Raw genomic sequence first — 24,264 nt, forward strand, 5'->3', positions numbered from 1 at the left:
AGCCCTCATGACAATTCTGCTCTCCAGCTCTTGCCTCAGAAACAGCCATTTGCCCTTGGGGCTCCCAATGTCGCTACCATCCTTGCAATATCTTAACACCTGAGTGACACTATTCTGCTTGGGAACAGAAAAAAAAGAAACACACAGTTCCCATATACCTCCTAATAAGTGAAGTTTTTAATGTCAATGTCTAGCAAGCCTGCAACTCTGATACCCGTGAAACTGGACTTCAGCTGAGGTCAGAAATTTGATTCCATACTTACACAGCTTCAATTAACAGATTACTTCAGTTTCTTTTATATAAAGGACTATATTAAAGCTGTTGGGGATACAGAAATACACTTAGAATTATCCTTTTATCAGACAGAAGAGAACGAGCCCAGCACAGGATACTGAGTGCCTGTGACCAACGTGAGAGCAGACCAGATGATTGAAAAATTTTGCATCATTTTACTTTCTCTTAATATATTAGATTCATTGCCAATTCTTCTGCCAGGGTCCTGCCCCGAAGCCAAACAATCAAAAGAAGATTCTATGCTGCAGCCACTTCTATTAAACATGTAGTCCGCTCTCTTTATTTTTAAAATGCAGCAACATACTAGGGTCTTTGCACTTAAAACCTGAGATGAATGCGACACATCTTGCAGTACTTCGGTCTCTTTGTTTATCCCCAAAAGAACCCACTGGAGTAATTTCTACAGAAGGAGTCTAGAAAATATATCTCTAGGTTTATAAACTCCTAAGCATAACAGCGAATAAGAAATAGATGATCAGAATTAGTTACAAATTAAATTCCTTTATCAGCTGAGCTGTTCCAAAGACGGATACCATTAATACAGAAATAAAACAATAATTATGGATGAAGATCTACTGTATGATAACTGTAACGTGTTGTGAAAACACTTTATTTTACGGCAGAAATGGAAAGAACGGGGTTGCAAGTGAGGAAGTAAGTTAAGATCTGAAGGAAGAAGAATCCTCTGTGTATGCGTCATACATAGCATCTTTAATCTGGTCACTGTCTTACTGCGAGTGTCTAACTCTGCTCTCATACAATCTACATTTTCTCCTGTGCAATTGTTTGAATTACAAGGCAGAGGACTTAGGCTCTCAAGTATGCTTCCTGAATGGTGACAGAGCAGCTGCTTATCCTCCTGATATATATGTGTGTAAAAAAGGTTGTAACATAACAGCACCCAGATACTACAGATAGAAGTGGGTTTGAATGGTATTAGGCAATGCATAGGCAAGAAGTAAAAATGGCCTTTAAAAATAGCCTTCATTTAAATATATAAATACAAACAATTGATAAAAATACTAAGCAGAAACTACAAATTAAAAAAAAAAAACCACAAACACCAGTATTGCACGGAATAAATCTTTTGCATAGAAAACTTAAAGAAACTTACATGCAAGGGGTTCCACTTCCCAGCCTTCCAGCACAGCACAAGAGAAAGGATAAACAAGCAGAGTAAGAAAAAGTACGAAGCACTCTTTGAAGTCACTGGTGTAATTCAGACAGGACAGCTGAAGCTAATAATCGCTAAAAGCAGAGGAGACTAAAGTGTGGCTTCCAGGCAAAATACAGTTCACGAATGCGCTGTCTTTCATACAGAGTCAGTGGCAGGTTCTGGGCTCCGTCCAGTGCAAGGCTGAGCTCTCCAGTACATTCACAGAAAGCAATTTTCTGCAGAACAATCCCATTCACTTCGGGGATGGTTTCATGTCTAAAAGATCTACTCTCACGCTCTACTCTTTAAGGGCAAAAAGCCCTGTACTTTACATGATCTGTAAGTGTTAGTTCTATCATCTAAATATGAACACTGTATCTGCACAAGTGTAATGGGGCCAACATTTCTGTGGATTATATATTCCTGTCAAATATAACAATTGCAGCAAGACACTAAATTTTATTCCAAATGGTCTTTCTGTGGGAATCCTAGAAAGAAAGTACATAGCTCTTCACAGAACCTCATTAATACCAAAACCCAAAAGAGGCTGTGATTTGTAACTTTGCCACTAGCAAAGGCAGCAGAATTTCAACTTGTATTATTATTACTATCACTACAGGCTGGGAAATGAACGCTTTGCTAACAACTACTACAAAGACAAAAAGCAGAACTGGCAGCACCAAGAAAGCAGTTTGCTTGCGTTTTTTTAAATCCAATTTCCTTAATGTAGTTTGGTTCAGTGTACCAGATTATAAAAAAGAAGTGTGGAAGCACATGTAAATACAATCACTATAAAGAGTATATTAACTTATCTGGCATTTGTTAGGAGTGGAAAAACATTTCCATGAAAGGGAAGAAAAGTTTACGTAAAACAACATGTGTCTTCAGTAATGTGTTATGGATTAGAAAGAAAAAGTAACCAAAAAGTCAGTGACTTCTGTATTGATATTGAAAAAGTTAAAATCCTAAACATGAAACAGAACCATGCTTTCTTACCTTGCCCTTTGAAATAGCTTTGTAGGCTGCCTTTATGATTAGGTAAGACCAAAAACAGTGCAGAATTTGAAGAATCACAAGCAGCACGTTGAAGACCCACAAGGCAGGAAAATTGCCCAGAGCTTCATACAGTTCAAACAATGTTGTGTTTAATATCCTAGGAGAAAAAGGGACAGAAAAATAATAACACTTTCCTTAAGCCAACAATCTAAAAGAAGCCTTTTTTAAATCAAAATGACAAGTACTTGATTAGAGGGGATCAACACAGACAATTGGTTCTCAGAGTAATAATGACTTGGACTGAATCCCGGAGGTGTCTCCAGAGAGAAACAATATCAAAATGTTGCTTTCAGTGTTTAACTTTTAATTTCACAAACATCACATATAGAAAACAAAGATCCTCAGTGTGCATTTCTTCTCTTCTTTTATAAAGCTGGCAGGTGTTGGTTGTCTCAAATAACTCCTTCCCTGATTAACAACAAAGATTACTTTATTCCATTTTTTTAAATAAAGCTCTTCCATCTCAACTGCCTCCAGTAGGGGTTTTGTACCTCCATATTAGCACAGGGTAAGAGTATGTAGGAGGACTGTTATACTACAGTGCAAACCACATGCAGTACCATGTTCTTCAAACCATGTTCCCAGGCTGTGGCAGTGAGCTGCAACCTCTCCCACGTTACACGAGACAAACCTGTACCAAGAGCTGGGCAATGCTCCCTAGGTACTCCCAGCTGAAGCCCTCTCTCTCAAACCCAATCTCAAACCTGATGGGTTTGTTTCAGTGTAGACAGCTATGGATGCCTTTGCCCTGTTGGTATCAGCAACACGAATAATATGCTATGTGGAACTGAAAACAGTCTGAGACCGTTCAATTAAAGTGAGACTTCAGCGGCATGTGAAACAATGGCACACGCGTGGCAGGATTCAGCCTCTCACAGGGTTTTCTAAGAATGGGGGGGTGCTTTGGCTGAGTGTCTCAACATAAACTCCTATTTAGTGGAAACCTCAGCACCAACAGGAATCCAAAGTCAAAATAACCAACCAGTCAAGGGGCTTAATCCTGGGTCTTGAACAGCCTGGGTGCCTGCACTAACCACTAAGGTACTGGGTAGCTCTGGTGGCCACTTTTTGCAGAAAATCCAATTTGCACACCACTTATGTGCAAGCAAGAGTGAAGTTTAGCAGTTACATAAAGGACAGGTGGACAATGGGCATATTTGGGGGTGGCAAGGGGTGAGAGACCTTATTGTGGCCTTTCAATCCTTAAAGGGGCTTATAAGAAAGATGGGGACAGACTTTTTCATAGGGCCTGTTGTGATAGGACAAGGGGTAAAGGTTTTAAACTAAAAGAGGGTATACTTAGACTAGATAAGGAAGAAATTTTTTGCAATGAGGGTGGTGAAACACTGGAACAGGTTGCCCAGAGAGGTGACAGATGCCCCATCCCTGAAAACATTCAAGGTCAGGCTGAATCAGAGCAACCTGCTCTAGTTGAAGATGTCCCTGCTTATTGCAGGGGGATTTTGGACTAGATGGCCTTTAAAGGTCCGTTCCAATCCAAACCATTCTATGATTCAATGATTCCATGAAATTTGGGCAGTTCTAGGCATTTGAACCAAGTTTTTGAGAATCAACATTTCAGATGCAGGCAGGAACAGTGATGTTACAATATGACTTCTGAAGCTTTGTGAATGCAGCACTGGTTATTCTGACCAAATACAGATTTCAATCTGGACCTCAGCAAACAGCCTGAGAGCAGAGCGTGGACAACAGACAGTAGAAACAATGGCATTTTTGGAAACAAATAATGGTCTATGAATGCCTATTCATTAGGGGGAGAAAAAGAAGGCAATATAAGGATTTGTCAACCTCCATACTTTCCGTCTTGGTGTAAAAATGCATTAAAAAGTCTATTGGCTTTATGTTCTCTTTTTTTAAATTAACTATCACCCGCTAGCCACTAGATGGCACATTTAATCAAGCAAACGACTGCACAGCTCTTGGGCTGCACCACCTTTGTCTGAAAGCGGTAGATAAAACTGAGGTCCTCTAAGGGTTTCAGAACAGCACAGCTCTCATTTGAAAAGTTAAGAGATACTGGGCTCAGCTTTTTAATAAGCAATCACATTTGTCACAATCCTTTCCAACAACATAAAAATCAGTAGTATTAATAAGAAGTATGTACAGACAGCAAATCCAGAATACAACATTTAGTGGTAAAGATTTATGTGTATAAACAGCATTGGTCAAAAATCAACCAGTGATTTTTAATACACTGGCCTTAATACTGTAGGACATTTCATAATAAATTTTCTATCTTTTTATTTTTGCCTTCTTACACACAACTGCACATTTGCTTCGTAATTTATTGAGAAGTGGATGTTTTATAACCTTACTATACAGCTGTGTTTTTACACTGTCTTCTGTTTATGGAGCAAACATCAGAAAAAGAAACTGTTTTCCAGTTTGCAAAACCCCCATCATATTATTGCTTCTGTCAGCTGAAACTCTTCAGTCCAGCTTTGTGTAATTTGTTCTGCCAATGGTAGCTCTACATGGCACAGCAAAACCCCACTTTATAATTCAAGGGGATGCTCTCACGCATATCAAAACACAGCTGTAGTCAGCACTGTTTTACTTCACCATACTTATTTCAGTTCTAACCACTCCATCAAATTCAAACTTGAAATCAACAACTCCTGTATGTAAAGCTACCATTGTTTACATCCAACCGTCTTTTTTTATGTCTAAAATTTTATATACTCCAGAACTGTAAATGCAGTTTCTACAGATTTCTGTTTATCTCTTAATTCACTGGGCCAAATTCACCTCTGGGGACTTCCATAAGAGTCAAGTCAAAAAAGCAGTACTAGAGAGGCAGATGGTCCGTTCCTGCAGAAGTCCAAAATATCAGGAAGACAGCATGGCCAAAAAGAGTGCTTCTGGTTCCAAAAGCAGTTTCACTGTGCAAATGACTCATCTATGTGTATTAGATATGGGAAATAAACCTTCACTGAAAAAGCAGACTTCTTTCTAACATGCTCGTGTCTGTCAAACTAAGGACAGGACTGGAACTCTCCATTAAAGCTGTACAAAAGATCTCACTAATTGCTCAGCAATGCTAAGAGGGGTCAGTGACCTGACGTGCAGGCTAGGTGTGCAGATGGACCTCAGGCTATGTCTAAGCATGTAGGGCTGAGCAGAAGCTGAATGAAAAATACAGAAAACTATAGAAAGAATGGAGGAAAGCAAATAAACCTTCTCGCTCAGAATAAATCAATTATTTCATGTCATAATAAGGTTAGTGGGCAGAATACAGAGAGAAATTCTACTTGTAGAGACTGAGGAAGGAAGGGAGGGAAGAAAGGTTAGACAACTTTCCACCAATTCCACTGCTGAAAGGACTCAATGGAAGCATTTTAACCAATACACTGGAAAAAGCAGCATGAGAATGGATTACACAAGCAGGAAGTCCCTATGGAATGTATATGCAAATAAATCTTAGGTTCAGATACTCAAAAAGGCAGTCAGGCACTTAAACCTGCAAACATGCTTGCTGGAATTTTGCAAAGCTCTCCAGTGGTTAAATCCCAGCTTTTCATAATGAATGGTGGAAACTTTGATTTTGGCTATCTGACTTGCAACAGCTGGACTTGATCTCACAGGGAGAAATTACTTTAAGCTGCAAGTGCTCTACCTCTCTGAAAACTCTGGTCAGCATTTCTCAAGTCTCTCCAATTTGAAACAAAATGTTAGCTTCTGCTTTTGAAGACAGGTTCTGGACTGTAGCAGTTTTTCTGAGGCCCTGAAAGATTTTGATAGCTGGACAAAACAACAGAATCTCATGGAAGGTATTCTTCTCTCTGCTCTCATTAAATACATCTCAAGCGAGGTTGTGCACCTGGCTGTGTGAAGCTGTCAGTTTAGCATTTTGAATTATGTCGTGTGGCTGATGAAGGCAAGTGAAAACAAATTCACCACTTAAGATCCAATCTACTCTTACAGAAATCTGTGGTAGACTTTCAGGAACGCTGCCACAATATCTGAACCACTGGGAGAGGTAATTCTGTATTTACTGTACTACCACTCTGATTGAACACTCAGAATACAATTAACACATTTTCAACAACTACTAAACAATCAGCTGCATCACATCAACAATAACAAGAGGTTTTTTCTTCACCATCTAACTCTTCATCTAGCCAGCTAAGCAGCACTTGGGAGGCTATCGGCAACAGGTCTATACACTGACTCAGATAAGATTACGCTCCCTCCCCTCAACTTAGTGGGCACAAGTCCAGGCTCTTGGATAGCAGTTACTAACTCTTGGCCAGTTGATCACTTGTCTTGCACCAGGGATGGAATGAGAAAAGGGAGACGAAGGAAGAGAGCTAAAGAAAGAGAGGGATGGGTGGAAGAGTAAAATGCTGATTTATATTTGTCTGAATATTGGCAAAAACGTGCTGTGTTTGATTCTGAAAGGATCCCAAGAGGAATGAAAGGAGGTGAGAAAGAAGGCCATGTGGAAAGAGTAGGCATTCTTCCAGACAGGCAGGAAATTAATGATAAACTCTGCAGAATGAAGCATAGCAGGGTGATGGGCACTATTATCACATCCAACAGGAGCAGAAACTGTGCAGCTGAAATGAGTGCTACTGCCCATTGCGTTAAATTCTGCAGCACTGTCCAGTGACCAACATACTGCACGTGCAACATGCTGAATGAGAGGCATGTTGTTACCACAGTGCAATAGCCAGAAGTCTCAAAGTATAACCAAGGACAGCAAAACATGATACCAGCTTGTCTAAATAATTCAGAATAAATGTCTTTATCACCTTTACTAAGTGTATACTAGACAACAGTATTCTATATTGCACCATAACCAGCTGCACTGGGACATCTTTCAATACTGCCTTCATTACACAGCAAATAGATAATGACATCTAGGTGGCCATTAATGAAATCCAGATCCTATTTAGTACAACTAATCCAACAATATTACTGCCAGCAATGCTTCAAAGTTTCTGCTTTTTTAAATTTTTCCTTTAAAAAATAAAGAATTGCACTTAGTTCTGCCTCAAAACATAGTAGTTTATTCTCCATTACACATGGTAAAAACTGACCAAGACCAGAGAACAGAGTCATGAGTCCTAAATTCTGGATTCAGCTGTTCTATTAACTTCTTATGTGATCCCCAAAATTCTCTCATTTCTTTACATAATTTACTTTTTGTTAAAGATGGACACAAGGTATTGGTACATCTTGTCTGCCACACAAAGATGCTGAGAGAATTAATTCATTAGCTTGTTTATAAAACACTAGGGACTACTTGCTTAAAAGATCCCATAAAACTGACAGGTGAAAAAAAAAATCACTGAGATTCACAGACAAATGAAGAGGGAGTGGATTGTGAAAGCACACTTATATGCACGTGTTGATCAGCCATAGGATGATAAATCAGCTACATTTCATCAGCAGTCAAGATTTATCTCTGGGATTTAGACCTCGATTCAAATCTAATACAACTTCATATCTCAGGCTGTCCTAGTTACTTATAATGACAATGCTAAGCTAACTTTACACAACAGGTGACCTGACACACAGATGATTCTGCATGAGAGACTTCAGATGAGTTACCCAGCTTCTTACCTGAGAAGGGTATGAAATGATATGCAAAATAATCATTAAATTCAAGAAACTTTGGTCTATAGCACTTGCATGTCCTGGAGTTCTCAAGCAGCAGCGGCACAGTTAAATATTTAATTATAGCAAATTCAGTACATAAAGGGCTGTACTGCCAACTTCTTTCTCTTCTGAGTTTCAGCTCAGCCAGCTGCTGTTAGGACTGTGTCTATATCACTGTTCTGCTCTGAACAGATGCTTCTTGGGTCTTGCTGAGTGGAAGAACAAGCTGGTTTCCCTTTTCAGATCCTGCTGTCTCTTAGGTTTTCAGACCCCCAGCGTAGGATTTATGCTACTAATCAGTGCATGGCAAATATGAGGGGAGCAGCAGAGACCTACTGTAACTGAGAAGAGTCAGATGAACCAGTCACCCACACAGCATCAATGAAACAGGGAAAGAAGGACGGGGGGTGGGGGGGAGAGAGATGATATATCAACAGCATCTCAGATGGATTCCTCAGATTTTTTGGTTGGTGATGCTCATTACCCTCTTCTTTTAGACAGTAAGTTGATGAAAGATCTCGGCAAAATGCAGCAACAGAAGGGATATAAACTCTTGAGTCAGTATTCAGAGAAACATTAAATCCACACACTTCAGTTTTATCAGTGACCTCAGCATCATGTAGAGTTCTGCTCATCCATACCAGCCCCACATCAGAGGATTTCCTAACACGGTGCTAACACAAGCTCAGCTGCTGTAGAGATGGGTGGCTTCTGTTCTAATACTAATCGGGAACAATACCTCTTTGCAGAAATCACAGCCCTGCCACTGAGACTGTGTTATTTTAAGCCCTACACAGATCAATAGGATTTCCAATTACTTAACTAAAATGATGGAACAGGCAGGAAATTATTCATGTTTGATGTACTGTAAAAGAGACCATTCTGATCAAGCTGTCACTGTCCTGGGTTCAGCTGTGCCTTTCTCTTCACTCAGTTTCTTCTCATCAACAGTTACTGCCTGTTAACTGATTTTGCAGCCACTGGTATGAATAATAGTATTTCCACTCTTGTGGATAGAAAAAAACCAAGAATACAAGGTCAGAGAAACCTTCAAAATCCAAGCTCAAATCTCAGGAGAGTCTTCCAATAGACATTAGGATATGGAGAGAACTCAAATTTCCTAGCAGAATGTAATTATACTCAGCAAAATGTTATATCGGTAACGTGTTCTGGGAAAATGCTTGTGTAAAGGCCTGTGATCATAACACAGGCACAGAGAAACTACGTTATGCTAAGAATGACACTTCCAAATCTGAAAATCTCCAGGCACACATAAAACTTTTATATGAGCAACAGAAAATACGTATCAAGATCCATTTGTCTAGGGTTCATGTTATTCTCCAAATAGGAATGGCATTTGTTGTAAACTATAGGAGGCCAGTTTCCAATCTTTGCAGAAGAGTAGCAGAAAACAAAAAAGCCTTCCCCATGCCTCTTTCTGTTGACTAAAAATAAGCGCAGTACCTCTGCTCAAGGAATATTTCTTCCTCTTGTTTTTGGAGCCCACACTGACACACTGCCTTGTGTTTAGCTATATGCCATGGCAGACATTTCAGGAGAAAAAGATTACCCAAACTTTCTGTAAATTCAGGTACTAAACAGAACTAGTTCAAAAGCCCACAAAACATCACAGAACAGCTGCAGCCAGTTCTCTGCCAGGTACTCAACGTCTTTCAGGTGGCTTACACATCACCAACAGTAGGGGTACCACACTCTGGATTCATTCGTCTAGTTCTGAGAACACGTCCCTAGCATAATGGAATAATTTTAAAATCCATAAAGATCATGCAGCTTAAGGAAGTGTGGTGGCACAGTGTCTGCCAAGGACTCATCTTTCAAACAAATGACTCAAGTATTACGGTCCAGTTGTGGAAGAAATGCCAAAAGATGCGGATGGGGAGGGAAAAAAAACCACTGCCGAAAACCCAATCAACTGTACCTTGGCCCCCACAAGCAGCATAAGAATTTCCTCCACACCAAATCAGCCTTAAAACAGTTTTCAGTTTAATCCCATTTTCTTAATAATGATCTCTACCTTCGTAGCTATTATGGGTCAAACTCTGCCATTGTGCAACACAGACAAAACCAACAGAACGTGCTCACTTACATAGGTGCTAGGATTCTCCCAAAGTGTTTAGCCACAATGAGCTCCTCCTAGCTGAGCACTAATGAGACCCTAGCTAGATCACGGCTGTTGATCATGGTGTTCAAAAGCCATTTACTATTTCAAGCTGCTAAGTTAGCTATCACACTCCCTTGCTTTTGTACAGCTATGATTTTTATGTCCCACATACATCAGCAAACCCTGGTGCTACAGATACAGCCTCTAAGAGAAAAGGGGTTGAGAAGAGGTAGAATGTTTGCACATGCTCGAACTACCTACAGCCACCTAGACTGTCAGCATTCGCAGGGGCTGTCTGTGGTACTACTGTACCAGTGCAGCTCTCCCCTCCACAGAATGGGCAATGCACTTTGATTGTAAGATGTATTTTGGGGCAAAGTTTCCTCACATACCTCTCTCTTAGGAAAAAAACAGTCAAGCTTCGAATTCCCCATGGTCAGCCTCTTTTATTCTCCCCTCCTTCCTGCAAGTGGTGCAGCTTCAGAGACCTGGAGAACTTCAGCTGACTACAAAGCAGCTTATACGGGAAGCTAACTACCACAGCAGAGGCAACCCTCAGTTCAGCCTCAGGTCATCCATACACTCCAGTCACCATGCCTTGCTGAGCTGATCTAAGAGTGGCTTAACGTGTCTGGCCACAGGAAAAACACCAATGTTGTTTCCCTTCCCCTGGGACATTTACACTTATCAGAATAATCCTGAGCAAAAGAAGTGCCACAGCAATGGTTTCTGTCCTGTTTTCAATCAGAGCACAGGTTTTAGAAAGGACATATTTCATAATAAAAGGAGGAAAGTGAGAATGCTGATTGAACCGCCTATCCTTGACAAACAGAAAGCATTATTACAGTCACACGGTACAGTCTGTAGAAACTAGAAATGAGGATAAGAATCAGCTTTGGAAGTCTGATGAAATCTTTTTTCATATAATTTTTTCCTGTTGTGATCATATGAAAATCTTAAAAATGGAAACACTGAGCAAATGCCACTTTTTGTCATTTACACTGCAAACCCACAATGATGAATGACACCTGTAACCTTTCCATTTCTTATAGCTTCCCTGTAAATAGCTGGATCAGTATTAACTCGGCTCCAAACACTTCAGCTTTGCTTCATGTAGCACTCAGAGGCCTGAGTTCACAAGCACTGTGAAGAATTTGAGGAAATAAAATAACCAGGCATTAGGAGGGACAACATCAGATAATGTTTTGTCAAAAGCAAATGGGATGACAACATTATATATGCTCTGCTAAAGAGCCAAGACAAGAGTTGTGAGTAAATTTATGGAGACTTAGTTAATTAAACCTTCTTTTTAATCGATAAATTGAAGTCTATGAGTTCGTCAAATATACTGTAGTTAGCTTGCCAAAAACTTTATTAAATGCTCTTGATAAACCGATGGGTTATAAGTTGCCTGCTGAAACTACAAACAGCCTGAAGTAGAAGCACATTAGATAATTTTTGTTAGTTCTACAGCATCCACTCACTGACAGCATGAACAACATCAGGAATCAAGTACCTTGGATCAAAATCATAATTTATTCCTTCAATATCTGCTACCCACAAACAACTTAGATTGTGTTCTGGTTTAGACAATATTCTGAGCAAAATGAGCTCAAAACAGTGTCAGAAGAGATTTATTTTCTTAATTAAAAAGTTATTTTACTGTAGAACAGAGATATTTGTCCAGTTCTATACATAATACTAGCCAGGCTAGAAAGGTTTCCCCTGACTTCAGGATCCAGTGAGAGTAACTAAAACCATCACAAACCACTGTGTTCATTCAGAGTCCAGACAAGGTCTGGGCAGTTGGGATTTATCTGGCTACCTAAATTCTTACCATGCCAAGTAACCGACCAGGATTCTTGCTTTAACTAGTGCCTACGTATTGCTTTGACATAGTAGGATGCTTTTTAAGGGTAGGTTTGAGCTTTCTGTTTTACCAATGTGTTCAGAAGAACAAAGCAGGATGACTCTGCTGGGGTCCACATGCTGCCTTCCCACAATACAGATGCTTCAAGGGCCAAACGGGAGAAAATGTGCCAGGAAAGAAAACCAGTATGAAAGATGACGACTCAACTTCCCTGCATGTTAAGAGCTGCACAAAAACAGTCAATATCAGCTAGAAAAAGAACAAAGCTAGGGAAAAGAGAGGTTCAGCAAATCTTTGCAGCAGCTGCTACTCATGGGGGCTCTGAGCTGCCCTATTTGTAACTCAAGCTGCAATTTTGCTCAGAGAGAAGCTGATTCCAGGGTAAAAGAAAGCAGAGAGAACAGTGCAAACTGGCAATACCGGATCACTATTTGGACACCCATTGTGTGCATTAACAGCATGGCTGTAACCCATGCTGTTGTTCAACCAGTGATGAAACTCGGGAAGCGCTATTCAGCCAGTCACGCAGAGATGAAAGACTGGTAATAAGTAACTAGGGTTCATTACAGCACACCACGGTGAACAGAAGTTAATTTTAACTCAGCAAGGTTCATGCCATACTTGTCTGGTTCATGCAGATACTCATTGCCATGAAAAGGCAATTAGAAATCAGCCATGAATCAGACTATGTGTACTCTCATGAGCTTTAAAAATGAAAGAATAACAAGACACAAAGTTGTTCTTCTGAGGACTGGAAGACCCATGCTTATTAGGATTTGTTGGCATAAAAATCCCATTTAGCAACCAAACACTGTAGTTGATGAGGAGACATGCACCTGAAACAGCTCTGAGTTGTAACAGGGAGAATTATTTCTGCCATCTTCTTTTTTGACAGAACCTTTCCAAACAGACTCACAAACGGAAGATCCAGTTAAGACATAACTACTGACATTAAACAAGACCATGCCAACTAACCAGAGTGCTTGACTGTCTGTCCTCACAGTTTTTAACGTGGTACAGTAGTCCGGGCACTGACAGCGTCTGAAGAGATCAAGGACAGGAAGGCATACAGACTACCTAGATTATACCAAATTTACCTAGATGAGAATTTGGGGGACAGCACATGCAGAACATGACCTGTGTTCTTTATAATCAGCTTAAATCAGGCTTTCATTTACATTTGTACAGTTAGGCCACTGGTTTACATTTGTCAGTGCATATATGTAATACGCGCATGCTGAGACCTCACATGGCATGAATGCAATGCCATTTCCCTGCTTCCTCACCTTTTGACAGCAGTACTTGCAAGCAACATTCCCTGAAACCCACTGTGTTCTACCTCTCATACAATATAACTGATTATAAACATAATCAGAAGTAGTGAAAAACAACTGCGTACTAGCACTAGTCAGAGCAACCTGAAAGAACCTGAATTTACTCAGCTTGGTGCCTTCACCTGGTAAACATCAGCCTAGCTTTCCTGGGAGCCTTCTCCTTCTTCTTTCAAACCCAAAAGTTACACCTTTACATACAGTTACCTTAAGCTATCTTTTAAAACAATGAACAGGTTTAGTAACCTTGTATATCCCTCCACACCAACCACTTTTCTTCCACTGAAGCTCTTGGAAATACCCTGGTTCATGGTCACTCCATGAAACCAATTTCAGATACCAAACTCTTCACAGCATTAGGAGATTTATTCAAACTGCCCTGTCAAAAAAAAGTATGTATTCCAGATGAATAAGCAAAGTAAGTGAGTAGTCTTGGGTCTCCTGTACAGCTCAGACTCGAGGAGTTTCATGGTTCTCACAACATGAACTCTGCAGCTAGCAATGAGCAAAGACAGACTGGAAAATGCAGTGCATCACCCTCTTCACTCATGCCTCCTGGAATGGAAGATGCCTGTTTGTCCTCTGCACACCTCAAAAAATGATTAATAAATATTATGACCCCATGGAGTTTACCTTCTTGGATATTGAAAGAAAAACTAAACAACAGCAGAAAGCAAACCATTTCTTTATCAACAGAGAGAAGACTATGTCCATGTAACTACAGCAAAACCAAGCATTTGAGGCCTGTCGAAGAGGAATTGCAAGGCTTATTGAAATAAAGAAAGGCTTGAGGTAACTGCTTTGCCCAGCCTGATTAGACTAGCCAAGGGCTCACATAATTTATATCAATTCTTTGGTATGAGATTGCTTTCATTCTCCCTACAATCCTGTATCACCTGAGAAGGCATCATGTTCCCCCTGACTCATGGAGAGTTGTGTTTTATGTTGTAATTTGCTAGAACAGTGATTATGCTCAAGTGAGAGAATTTCACAAGCAAAATGTCTTGTCAGTGAAAATAGCAGCTTTACTCCTACATTCACTTAGCAGCAGGAGGCAGAAAGTGTCCTGGGGTTTTTAAATTATTGCTGAAATGAACTCCAGATGCCTGCAGAAAGACTGCTAAATATATACCTAATTGCCAGTTTCTTTTGTCTTAGCCTCGCTGCTAAACAACCTTCAAACAACAGCATTTGATAAATTCTGAGTTCTTTATTAGCACCTTTATGCAGAATTAAACGGCATTTGTGCAGAGCCAGAGCACAACAGCATGCCAGCGCTTCATAAGCGATGTCTCTGGAAGCCTGTCTCGGGTATTCGCCTTCCTGTGTGGGGGAAGTTTTCTTATAAATTACAGTCTCCCTTTTACATTACACGCACACCAATTTTATACCTCTCAGTTTTTATGCTAGAAAAATTTGCATATTTATGTAATATTAATCAGGCACCAAATTTTGCTATTTTGAATATTCAGCAAAGAAGAGCAAAACTATACTTCCTGGCCTGCTGCCACTCCAATGACTCATCTTAGCTGACATGCACGCTAATGGGGGTGAAGATTTAGAATTGCTGCTTCATAGAGAAAAAGGATTTGGGAGAGACAAGCTCATACATCCCATGCTTTATCTCTACTAACCCTGACTCCCACACGCAATGCTCACAGTACAGCTGAGAACTATGAAACTGCCTCTGGGCTCTGTGATTATAGGTGTATTGAAGGGTGATCATTAGGAGTACGTACATCAGGGCTGTGGTCTGGAAATAAGATGGTTTTAAAAATCAAAGACCATATACACCACACTGAACCATTTGCATACTCAAATAAATAAATGTGTTCTTTCATTGATTAAGGGAGAGAAGAGGCAGAGGGATTGCCAGTGTAACCACTCCATCTGTGACACAGGAGCACACAGCACACTGTCGGCTGCTGCATTCCCTAACACACAATCCCTCTGCCTTCACTGCCTTCGAGAGTCTATGCTGATCTTTCCCATCTCAGCAGCACACCCCACCCACGGCTGTAACCTGCTGCCCTCATTAGCCCAATGTTCAGTACGAAGGCAGCCGACATCAACAACAGAAGCTACTGTGAACCCCTCCTCCCTTTCTCTCTTCCCTAGATCTACTCACTTTGATTTTTACCCTGCTTTCAGCACACTGGGCCAGTGCTACTCTACAGAGCAGATTCAGACAAAGTTCAATCTAAAGTGGCATGGAAGTGCTGCTGTCACCTAACATACACAGGAATGGATGGGCACATCCAGAACACCAACACAAAATGCCACAGCTGTATAGCAGGGCTCAAGTTTTGACACCTGCTAGATAACTTATTACTGTGCTGGTAATCTCTTCCTGGACTCTGCCAGTCAGACAGCATGAGGTGTGTATTAGGGACACTTAGACTTCAGCTCTATGATGCCTGATTCCCACTAGCCATATCAATCTTTAATTTACAATTTGCCTACTCCTAGCAAGGGCTTCCTGCACAGTGTGACACTTGGCTGAAACACTTCACAGAAATCACTCGAGACAGTGTGAACATCCGGTTTCTGAGCTTCGGTTCCAGTTATAAACACACAGTGTTATTTTAAACACTTCAGGATGAAAGCGAGGACTTTCCAAAACCTGACTACCATAGTAAGGATGTAAAGGATGGGAAAATCCTGACCTTGCCGATTTTCAGATGTCTCAAGAGAAAAAGCATATTGGGCAGCTACTTCTTGTTAAATGTGTGAAGACTAATGACCTCCTTCAAATCGTGCACTCTGGACAAGATTAATCTGCTCTTTGTTGACTGTTCAGCAAGGCAAGCACATAGCAGTGATCTGGTAAAGTTTGTGTTTGAATAACAAAAAATTTCAAGTCAGCAGTTCCTTCTTTGCCATTTCAAATAATAGAGTGAGGTTTAAATGCTGGAGTCACAGCTAGACACATAAGGCTAAGTCACAGCTAAACACACAGAATCACAGAATGGCTGAGGTTGGAAGGGACCTCTGGATGTCATCTTGTCCAACTGCCCTGCTCAGCCTGGGTTGCCTGTAGCAGGCTGGCCAGGACACGAGCAAACTTGCTGAGGGTGCACTCTGCTACATCGTCCAGATCATTAATGAAGATGTTGAATGGGAATGGACTCAGTATTGACCCCTGCGGTACACTGCTAACTACTAACTAGTACCAGTAACTACTGGTCCCCAACTAGACTTCATACCACTGATCATCACCCTCTGGGTCTGGATTCTCAGCCAGTTTTCAGTCCACGTGACTGCTTGCTCATCTAGCCCATATGTTATCACCTTCTCTCTCAGGATCTTCTGGGAGGCAGTTTCAAAAACCTTACTGAAGTCAAGGTAAAGTATATCCACTGCTCTCCCCTGATCTACCAAGCCAGTCATTTCATCATAGAAGTTTATCAGGTTGGTCGAGTATCACTTCCCCTTTGTGAACCCATCCAGTCATCATCTGACTCAGCCCTCCCTGAAGCAGAGTCACATACTGCAGTCTCCAGTGGCAGAAGTGCCACCATTTTTCCTATCTGAGATCATGCAAGTAGAAAAACTAGCTTACTTCATTTACAGAAATTCAGTGAATGGCCAAGTTAGCTTCAAGAAAGGACTGAGGAAAGGGAAGCAAAGCTGTTTGAGAAACAAATATTTGCTCCTTGGAAAAAATAACAAGCATTTTTAAATACACAGTTTGTGTGTCTATTCATTTTCTCCTTTTGTCATGGTCCTTCACCAACTCACAGCGCAGTAGGGACCAGGCATTATCACATTATCTTTGGAGTCATTAAATGCTAAATGAGACATCTAGATTGTACTGTTAAGCAGAGCTGATGACACAGCTCCCTAAGGGCACCTTGGTCTTATCCTGTTTGCATTAACAAAACCCCAAAGAGATATCATTATAGAGGATTTGAAAGGAAACTGTGGCAGAGAGGTTGATACTGGCATCTGTAAATCCTCTGCATGCTTAAATAACGAACTTGGTGGTAACCTCTCTAAATAAAACTCTGCACAGGGTAACATTTCTGGCAGTCTTGGTGCTTCCCAAAACCAAAACTGTCACTGCTATCTTCTGATGCAATGACAGACACCTCTTGCTCTCACAGGGATACAGAGATTTGGGTTAGTTCTGTTTGTACGAGAGAAAGGAAGGATCCAGAACACAAAAGAGTGAGGCCAACGCCTTCTCCCAGCCGTCCTCATATATAGGGCACAGGTTACAGAGAAACTTGAATGGGTTTCTACACTGATGTACATCAGTGTATTTCCTAATTAGTCTGCTGCCTTCTGGATGTTCAAGACCCTAGCTACAGAATCAAACATCTATGTCCTGTTGGTGTGCATGCACGTGTGTGTACCTAGAAGAGAAAGTATGTGCACATGCAAGCAGCTGCCTTTGTCTAGGAAGAGGTGAGATTACAGTAACACCTGTATAACTGCCTTATAGGTGTATGTATTACACAGCTTCCCCAGGACCCCCAGTTCAAAGGAGGGGTGGAAAAGGACCAGCCTGCAGTATTGCAATCTGCATGGCAACAACTTCCTTATACTGATTTCAGCAGGGCAGACTTTCCTTATCTCACTCTGTTTTTCTTTAAGCTGAACATGTTCATAAAGTGCGCGCTGAAAGCTAATGAGAAAATCCTAGCTTCAAGCTTACCCTCTGGTCAGTGTCTTTGGTGACTAATATTTTATTTCTCCTCTAACTTCTTGCCAACACAGGCAACCAACTGCTAACCTGAAGCTATGTGGTCTCCAACCAACTTCTACCTTAAAACTAGCAGAAGCCCCATATGCTTCTTGTCTAGCACACAGTAAACACAATGGCACTCTAGCAAATAGGCTATTTCAGCACCTGGTTATGTCTGAAACTCTCCTTTGTGCTTTGGGAAACAGAGTAATGTCAATGAATCATGTTCAATTACAACATAGTTACTTCCAAGCTTGTTTGATGCTTAGCATGTCAGGAAAACGATATGCTTACTCACCATAAGGGATATATGCCAAGCCTACTGACAATGAAGACAATGGCAAATGTAAGGAACAGAAGGTCACTCAGTTTTTGACACTTGCAATAGTTTGCCATTTTGGCAGCCTGCAAAAGAAAGAAACGTCTGTTTACTTCTGTGATGACAACTGAGCTCTCTTGTATTGTGTATAAGCTGTAAGAAGAAAACAAATTTTTATGAAATTGCTAACATTTTCATTAGGGCCACCTCACAGTGACCTCGTAACTCCTCTCCGCCACGCAGGTGGAAAATGTCTTCTCAGAAAACAACCCAGACTGCGTAAAACCAGAGTACATCTCTCATTTCTTCCTTCCCCATTCAATTTCCTTTCCTACAATTTCAGATTCACAAAACTCTTCTAAACTTTTTATTGAACTCCATTGTGTTTATGCTGTCCTTGTCCCCAGCCTCTTTACCTACCTGTCTCTCATCTTTCCAGTATGCTCCACTTGCATTTTCAGGATCCATCCATCTTCTACCTGCCCCATGCTATCTGACCTTCTAGTGTTGCTATATATACCCTTTGTCTCAAATTCTCTATTGTGCCCCATATCCTATGTTCTCCTACAGCATCTCTTCTTTCTTTCTGGCCTATACTGAACAGTTTCTACCTCTAAGATTATACCCCTCCCCTTCAAATCTTTTTCCAAGGCTCTCTTCCCCTCTCTTTCCAACTTTCGCTTTCCAACTTGTTGCCCTACGCCTATTTTTACATGCTTCTCTCATTTGTCTCCATGCAGTCTTCCAACTCCTCCTCAGTGAAGGAAACTACTAATTATTCTTCACTCAAACCGCTCATTAGAACACTGATCTTCCCTGAAGTTTCTTTGCCCTCTTCTCCCTGAAGAAAACAGCATGTACAAAGAAGCTTGTTTTAAGATGTCTGTGGTGCTTCCACAGCATTCATGTGTGTAAGCAGTTACTTACTTTAAAACATCTGCTTCAAAGCAGGGACAGTCTTTCTTTATGCTTTTTGTCAAATGTATCCAGAGAGTCACTGCACAATGAAGTACATGAAGAGCCTGATTTAGCATCTGCTTAAGTCACTGGGAACCCTTTCAAAGCCCCCTCTGAGGGGGCCTGTATCAAGTTACCATATTGAGAAGATGCTTTTCTGTTGTGCTGGTTTTGGCTGCAATAGAGTTAATATTCTTCATAGTAGCTTGTATGGAGCTATGTTTTGGATTTGTGCTGAAAACAGTGTTGGTAACTCAGGGATGTTTTTGTTATTGCTGAGCAGTGCTTACACAGAGTCAAGGCCTTTTCTGCTTCTCACCCCACCCCATCAGTGAGCTGCCTGGGGGTGCACAAGAAGCTGGGAGGGGACAGAGCCGGGACAGCTGACCCCAAGTGACCAAAGGGCTATCCCATACCATATGACGCCATGCTCAGCATAGAAAGCTGCAGGAAGAAAGAGGAAGGGGGGATGTTCGAAGCGATGGTGCTTGTCTTCCCAAGTAACTGTTACGCGTGATGGAGCCCTGCTTTCCTGAATATGGCTGAACACCTGCCTGCCAATGGCAAGTAGTGAATGAATTCCTTGTTTTGTTTGCTTTGCTTGCGTGCACGGCTTTTGCTTTACCTATTAAACTGCCTTTATCTCAGTCCACGAGTTTTCTCACTTTTACTCTTCCGACTCTCTCCCCCATCCCACCAGGGGGGAGCGAGTGAGTGACTGTGTGGGGCTTAGCTACCAGCTGGGGTTAAACCGCGACACTTGTGCAGATTTGCCAGAGGGCTAAGAGGGAGCAAAATTACCACAACTACGCATATAGAATACTATTCTGAATGCAGAATTCAAACCAGAGAATTGTCTAAAATGGTGAGAGACACTCTCACTTTCTGTCTGATTTTTTTGGTACGAACACACTGAACCTGAAAGTGCTCAATGCTCATGTCAGACAATCTGGATACCAAAGCCTACCTGCACTTTTGGATGCTACATAACTTCTGCAATGTTTCCACTCAAAATCTGAACATAAAGAATATCCTCACTAGCAGAAAACAAGTTAGGAAGCTCACAAAATATGAAGGAGAGCCACTAGTGCTGCAAAGAAAACATAACCCTTCTTATATTGTGTGGAACTGATATTGCTATAGCAATTTGTAGTAGTATCACACCATTTCTCAAAAACAGTACAGCTGTTGCGTTATCAGTTCTCAAATAACAAATCTACAAATAATATTGATAAGGAAGGACTACAAAAACAGGGAAAGAGTATGTTGTTGGATGGCATTGGGCCACCTAAGACAATACAACACAATTTTCAAAGTTTAAAAACCATGACTACTTCCAGATACTCTTGGTAGTCTTTTTAAATCCATTTATTTTACAGTGCAGTTATTTGCCTTGGTCTGAAGTGTCCATTCTCTGCTCTTCTAGAAAAGTGTGTTAGGAGATAGCTGGAACCTGACAGAAAGGATTCAGGTTGAACTGTCAGCTATGTGAGGCTCATACACCAGAAGCATACCAAATTGGCAACTACTCACATCCATACACTGGCATCAAAATTGTCACAGTGTCCATTAGTTGAAGCTGAAAAGTCTCAAGGTCCCCAAATCGGTGGGATTTTAAGTGCTTCAGCAGGTTAGGTTACAGTGTTTCCAACCTACAAGCTGTACTGCAATGCAATGATACCCAAGACCCCTTAAAACAACTTAGCTGGGATTCTGAAAGTTGCCTCTCAGTAGCCTAGATTTCAGCTTAAACTAATGTAATGGCTTCCTAGGCAAGAAAATGACTCTACATTTGGTCTGTCCTGCTGTGGCTAGGCTGCTTTGAGTATCCAAGATAACTTTCCCTCAGACCTAAGAGAACAGCTATGTATTCCTGAAAATCCTGCTATGACTCTTCTGTACCTGCAGATGCCTTAAGACCTATGGAAATAACTTCAACTCCAGTATTCCTACCAATATACACTACATTCTGCAATGAGAATAGCAAAAATGTTGCATTCCAGCTTTTCCACTGGACATGTTTCATTATGAAATGGTAGGCGGAAAGAGACTAGTGGCCTCTGGAAATAGCTTTTCATTTTTATGAATATATAATATGTAAAACAGGTCAGGTTTACAACTGACAGATCATGGCAAGACATTTTACCAGCTTCTTTTGCAGTTTGATAGTTTTCTTCCTCTGCACTGACTTTCCCCTCAGCAATGTCAGCAGTGTGTAGGAGTCCATCTTCTCTCATATGGCACCGGGGCTGTGACCCACTGCTCTAGCAGAAGAAAGTCTGTTGAGTGAGTCGTAATGGCCCTCCTAGTAAATGCTTCTCAGGAGTTGTGATTCTTTTTCTTACACTTCAGACTGGCTTTAGTATTTCCAGTCAGAACAGACTGAATGAATTTACTAGAAAGACCACTAAAGTATGTGTCTCATGGGGAAGCGTATTTGCTGAATGTTGGCAAATCACGTGAGAATACCAGCAATTTCTCTTTGTCTTAGACAATGAATGAACTGAGGAACTGAGAAAAAATATCTGTGTTCAAGGTAAGGTTTTAGCTAGCCTATTACAGCTGCTCTCCAGTGGTTTTATAGTTCCACAGGCACTGGTTTGATCTGGAATGAACACTGTCAAGTACATCTGGTGGCGAGAAAAGAGGAATGGAGAAAGTTTGGATGAACCCACAGCTAGCAGAATGGATCTATACACATTGGTAAAACAGAAAAATAAACTTGTAAAAATGTAATTATTTCTACCAGGAGAAATCCAGATTCTCTATTGCTTTCTATCTCGGGCACTCATGTACCTTCTAGATTAAAAAAAGATTAAAAAATAAAAAACAGATTTACAGCACTATCGAACCAGAATGGTAGGATTTTGATTCTGCAATAGTTGACTCACACAGTGAGACTATATTCTTGCATAACAGGATGCCTGCAACTACTTTAGTAAAAAATAATTTCAGACAAAATAGTTAGTAACTTTGGTTTGATCCTGAGGGAGAGAGTTCACAGACAGCCCGATCCCAGCATCACCCAGAGCTGTCTAAAAACTGATGCAGATACAGGATGACATCATCTCTAAATTGCCGCTACGGAAGTTACAGACCATCTTGACTTAAAAGAATTTCAATCATCCCTTCTTCTCCAAAGCCAGCTGTTTAATACTGGCGTCTGGATGTGGCGGCACAGGAACCTGGAAAATCCTGGGGACCAGAGGTCAGCTCACTGCCCGTGCGCAGAACAGCCACTAAGTTGTCCAGCACCCTCTGCCCAGCAAAGCACAGCAGAATCAAACCGTGACACCTTGATTCTTTCGGAGACAGGGTTCCTGTCCCACACATCACTTCAGAGGAGTCAAGAACCAGGAGCTTCCATTCCACACAGTCATCACTTTTCAGATTTTGCAACTTTGAGCTTTTGACTTTACCATGTTATATTTAATATCAGTGTGTAACCCTCCCTGGCATGCAATGCATTACCAGTTTCGGCTCTGTACAAACAACTAATCAAGGGATAAAACAGCATAAAGTCTCAAACATGCACTGCTACAAGTGTAATATATTTCAGCAAGGAAATACACTATATTAATCATCATTACCATCTTGAACTGGCCTCTTTGCTTAAGAAATACTTGTTTTGAATAGCAAATAGATTTTGCCTATTGACATGCTAGTTCTCAGAATAGGGAATACCATGTACAGACACTGATGATATACGTATTATCTCACCTCTAGGACAACATCAGCCGCGTCATGGAGACATAAGGTCAAGGTTCCCACTCGTGTCAAATTGGTTACATATGAGAAGGTTATCAGGGTGACTGTTACAATGTGATGTGTAAACATGATGCCAAAATCCTAGAGCAGCAAGAAGCAGGAAAAAAAAACAAAACAAAACAAAAAACAATGAACCAAACAGCGAGATTCAGTACTTGTATACAAAAATGGATGGATGTTTTTTAAACCCAGCATTATGGTTATCTTACATAAAGATCCTGCTACATAAGTGCATTAAATACCCTGCAATATATTTCACTTAGACTGAATAAAACAACCATTGTACATTAACAAAATGCAAAAAGATTATTGAAAGCTAGGCAATATCTACATTTCTACGTTCACAGTAATTTAACCTAATGAAGTATGGTTCATAATGAATTTCAATAATGAAATGCGGCTGAAGTTACTTTGAAAAGGTGTATGTACACACAAATCAAGTTACACCATATTTCTTATACACCAAGCAACGTATAATATGCAAAATAACGCACCATTCACAAGAGTTCAAATAGCTACAAAGGAACGAGAAACACATTTCCACCGCACTAGGAGTTATCGAGAGTCACTTGCCAAGCACAATTGAGAGCTTTCACAGAGCTGAGAATCCCAGTTCCAGTTTTTTGTTTGTTTGTTTTTAATGAAGCTGCTTTGTCTTCACACTGTAACAGGGTCAAGAAAGTCTTTAAATGAGCTGGTGCAGCTCTTCCTACTCAAATCTAATCTGCTGCCTCCCAAACGATGCAGGTTAGCTGGTCTCCAGTAACTCTTGAGTTATTTGGCCAGCAAGTAACTGTTACTATTGAAAAATACCAGGAGCAGTGAAGTTCCTGTAACATCACATTCCCAGATACATGCCAAGGGGCAGGCAAAGCAGAGAGAATGACCCGTCTGCCTGGCCTAGACTCCCAGGCTGACTACTGAGAGAACAGGACTTGCAGAGGTGAGACTCTTCTCTGCAAGGCACCAAGTCAGTCAAAGAGAAGTCTTGCTGGAGTTTGCTGAACTACCCACACAGCTTTGAGAAAGTGATATAAAAACCCTGAAGGAAAGATCACAGGCATGATTTGACTGG

At 40.9% G+C, this 24,264-nt stretch overlaps 1 protein-coding gene across 3 annotated transcripts in view; it reads right to left on the bottom strand.

The window, feature by feature from the left end:
- The window catches only part of CERS6 (ceramide synthase 6), a 132,344-nt gene that overhangs the window by 6,761 nt on the left and 101,319 nt on the right, over window positions 1–24,264 (bottom strand). For 2 of the 3 annotated variants that reach the window (XM_087731288.1, XM_087731286.1), the window contains 4 exons: window positions 23,142–23,270; window positions 18,444–18,550; window positions 2,448–2,604; window positions 1,410–1,433 (listed from right to left, as the gene is read on the bottom strand). In XM_087731288.1, the coding sequence (XP_087587414.1) occupies window positions 1,410–1,433; window positions 2,448–2,604; window positions 18,444–18,550; window positions 23,142–23,270 (417 nt within the window). The remainder of the gene's footprint in view (window positions 1–1,409; window positions 1,434–2,447; window positions 2,605–18,443; window positions 18,551–23,141; window positions 23,271–24,264) is intronic. The other variant, XM_087731287.1, reaches the window with a different exon arrangement.

Source organism: Nipponia nippon, unplaced genomic scaffold (assembly GCF_047370975.1).
Source record: "Nipponia nippon isolate SJK-2023a ecotype South Korea unplaced genomic scaffold, ASM4737097v1 scaffold_5, whole genome shotgun sequence".
NCBI lineage: Eukaryota > Metazoa > Chordata > Aves > Pelecaniformes > Threskiornithidae > Nipponia > Nipponia nippon.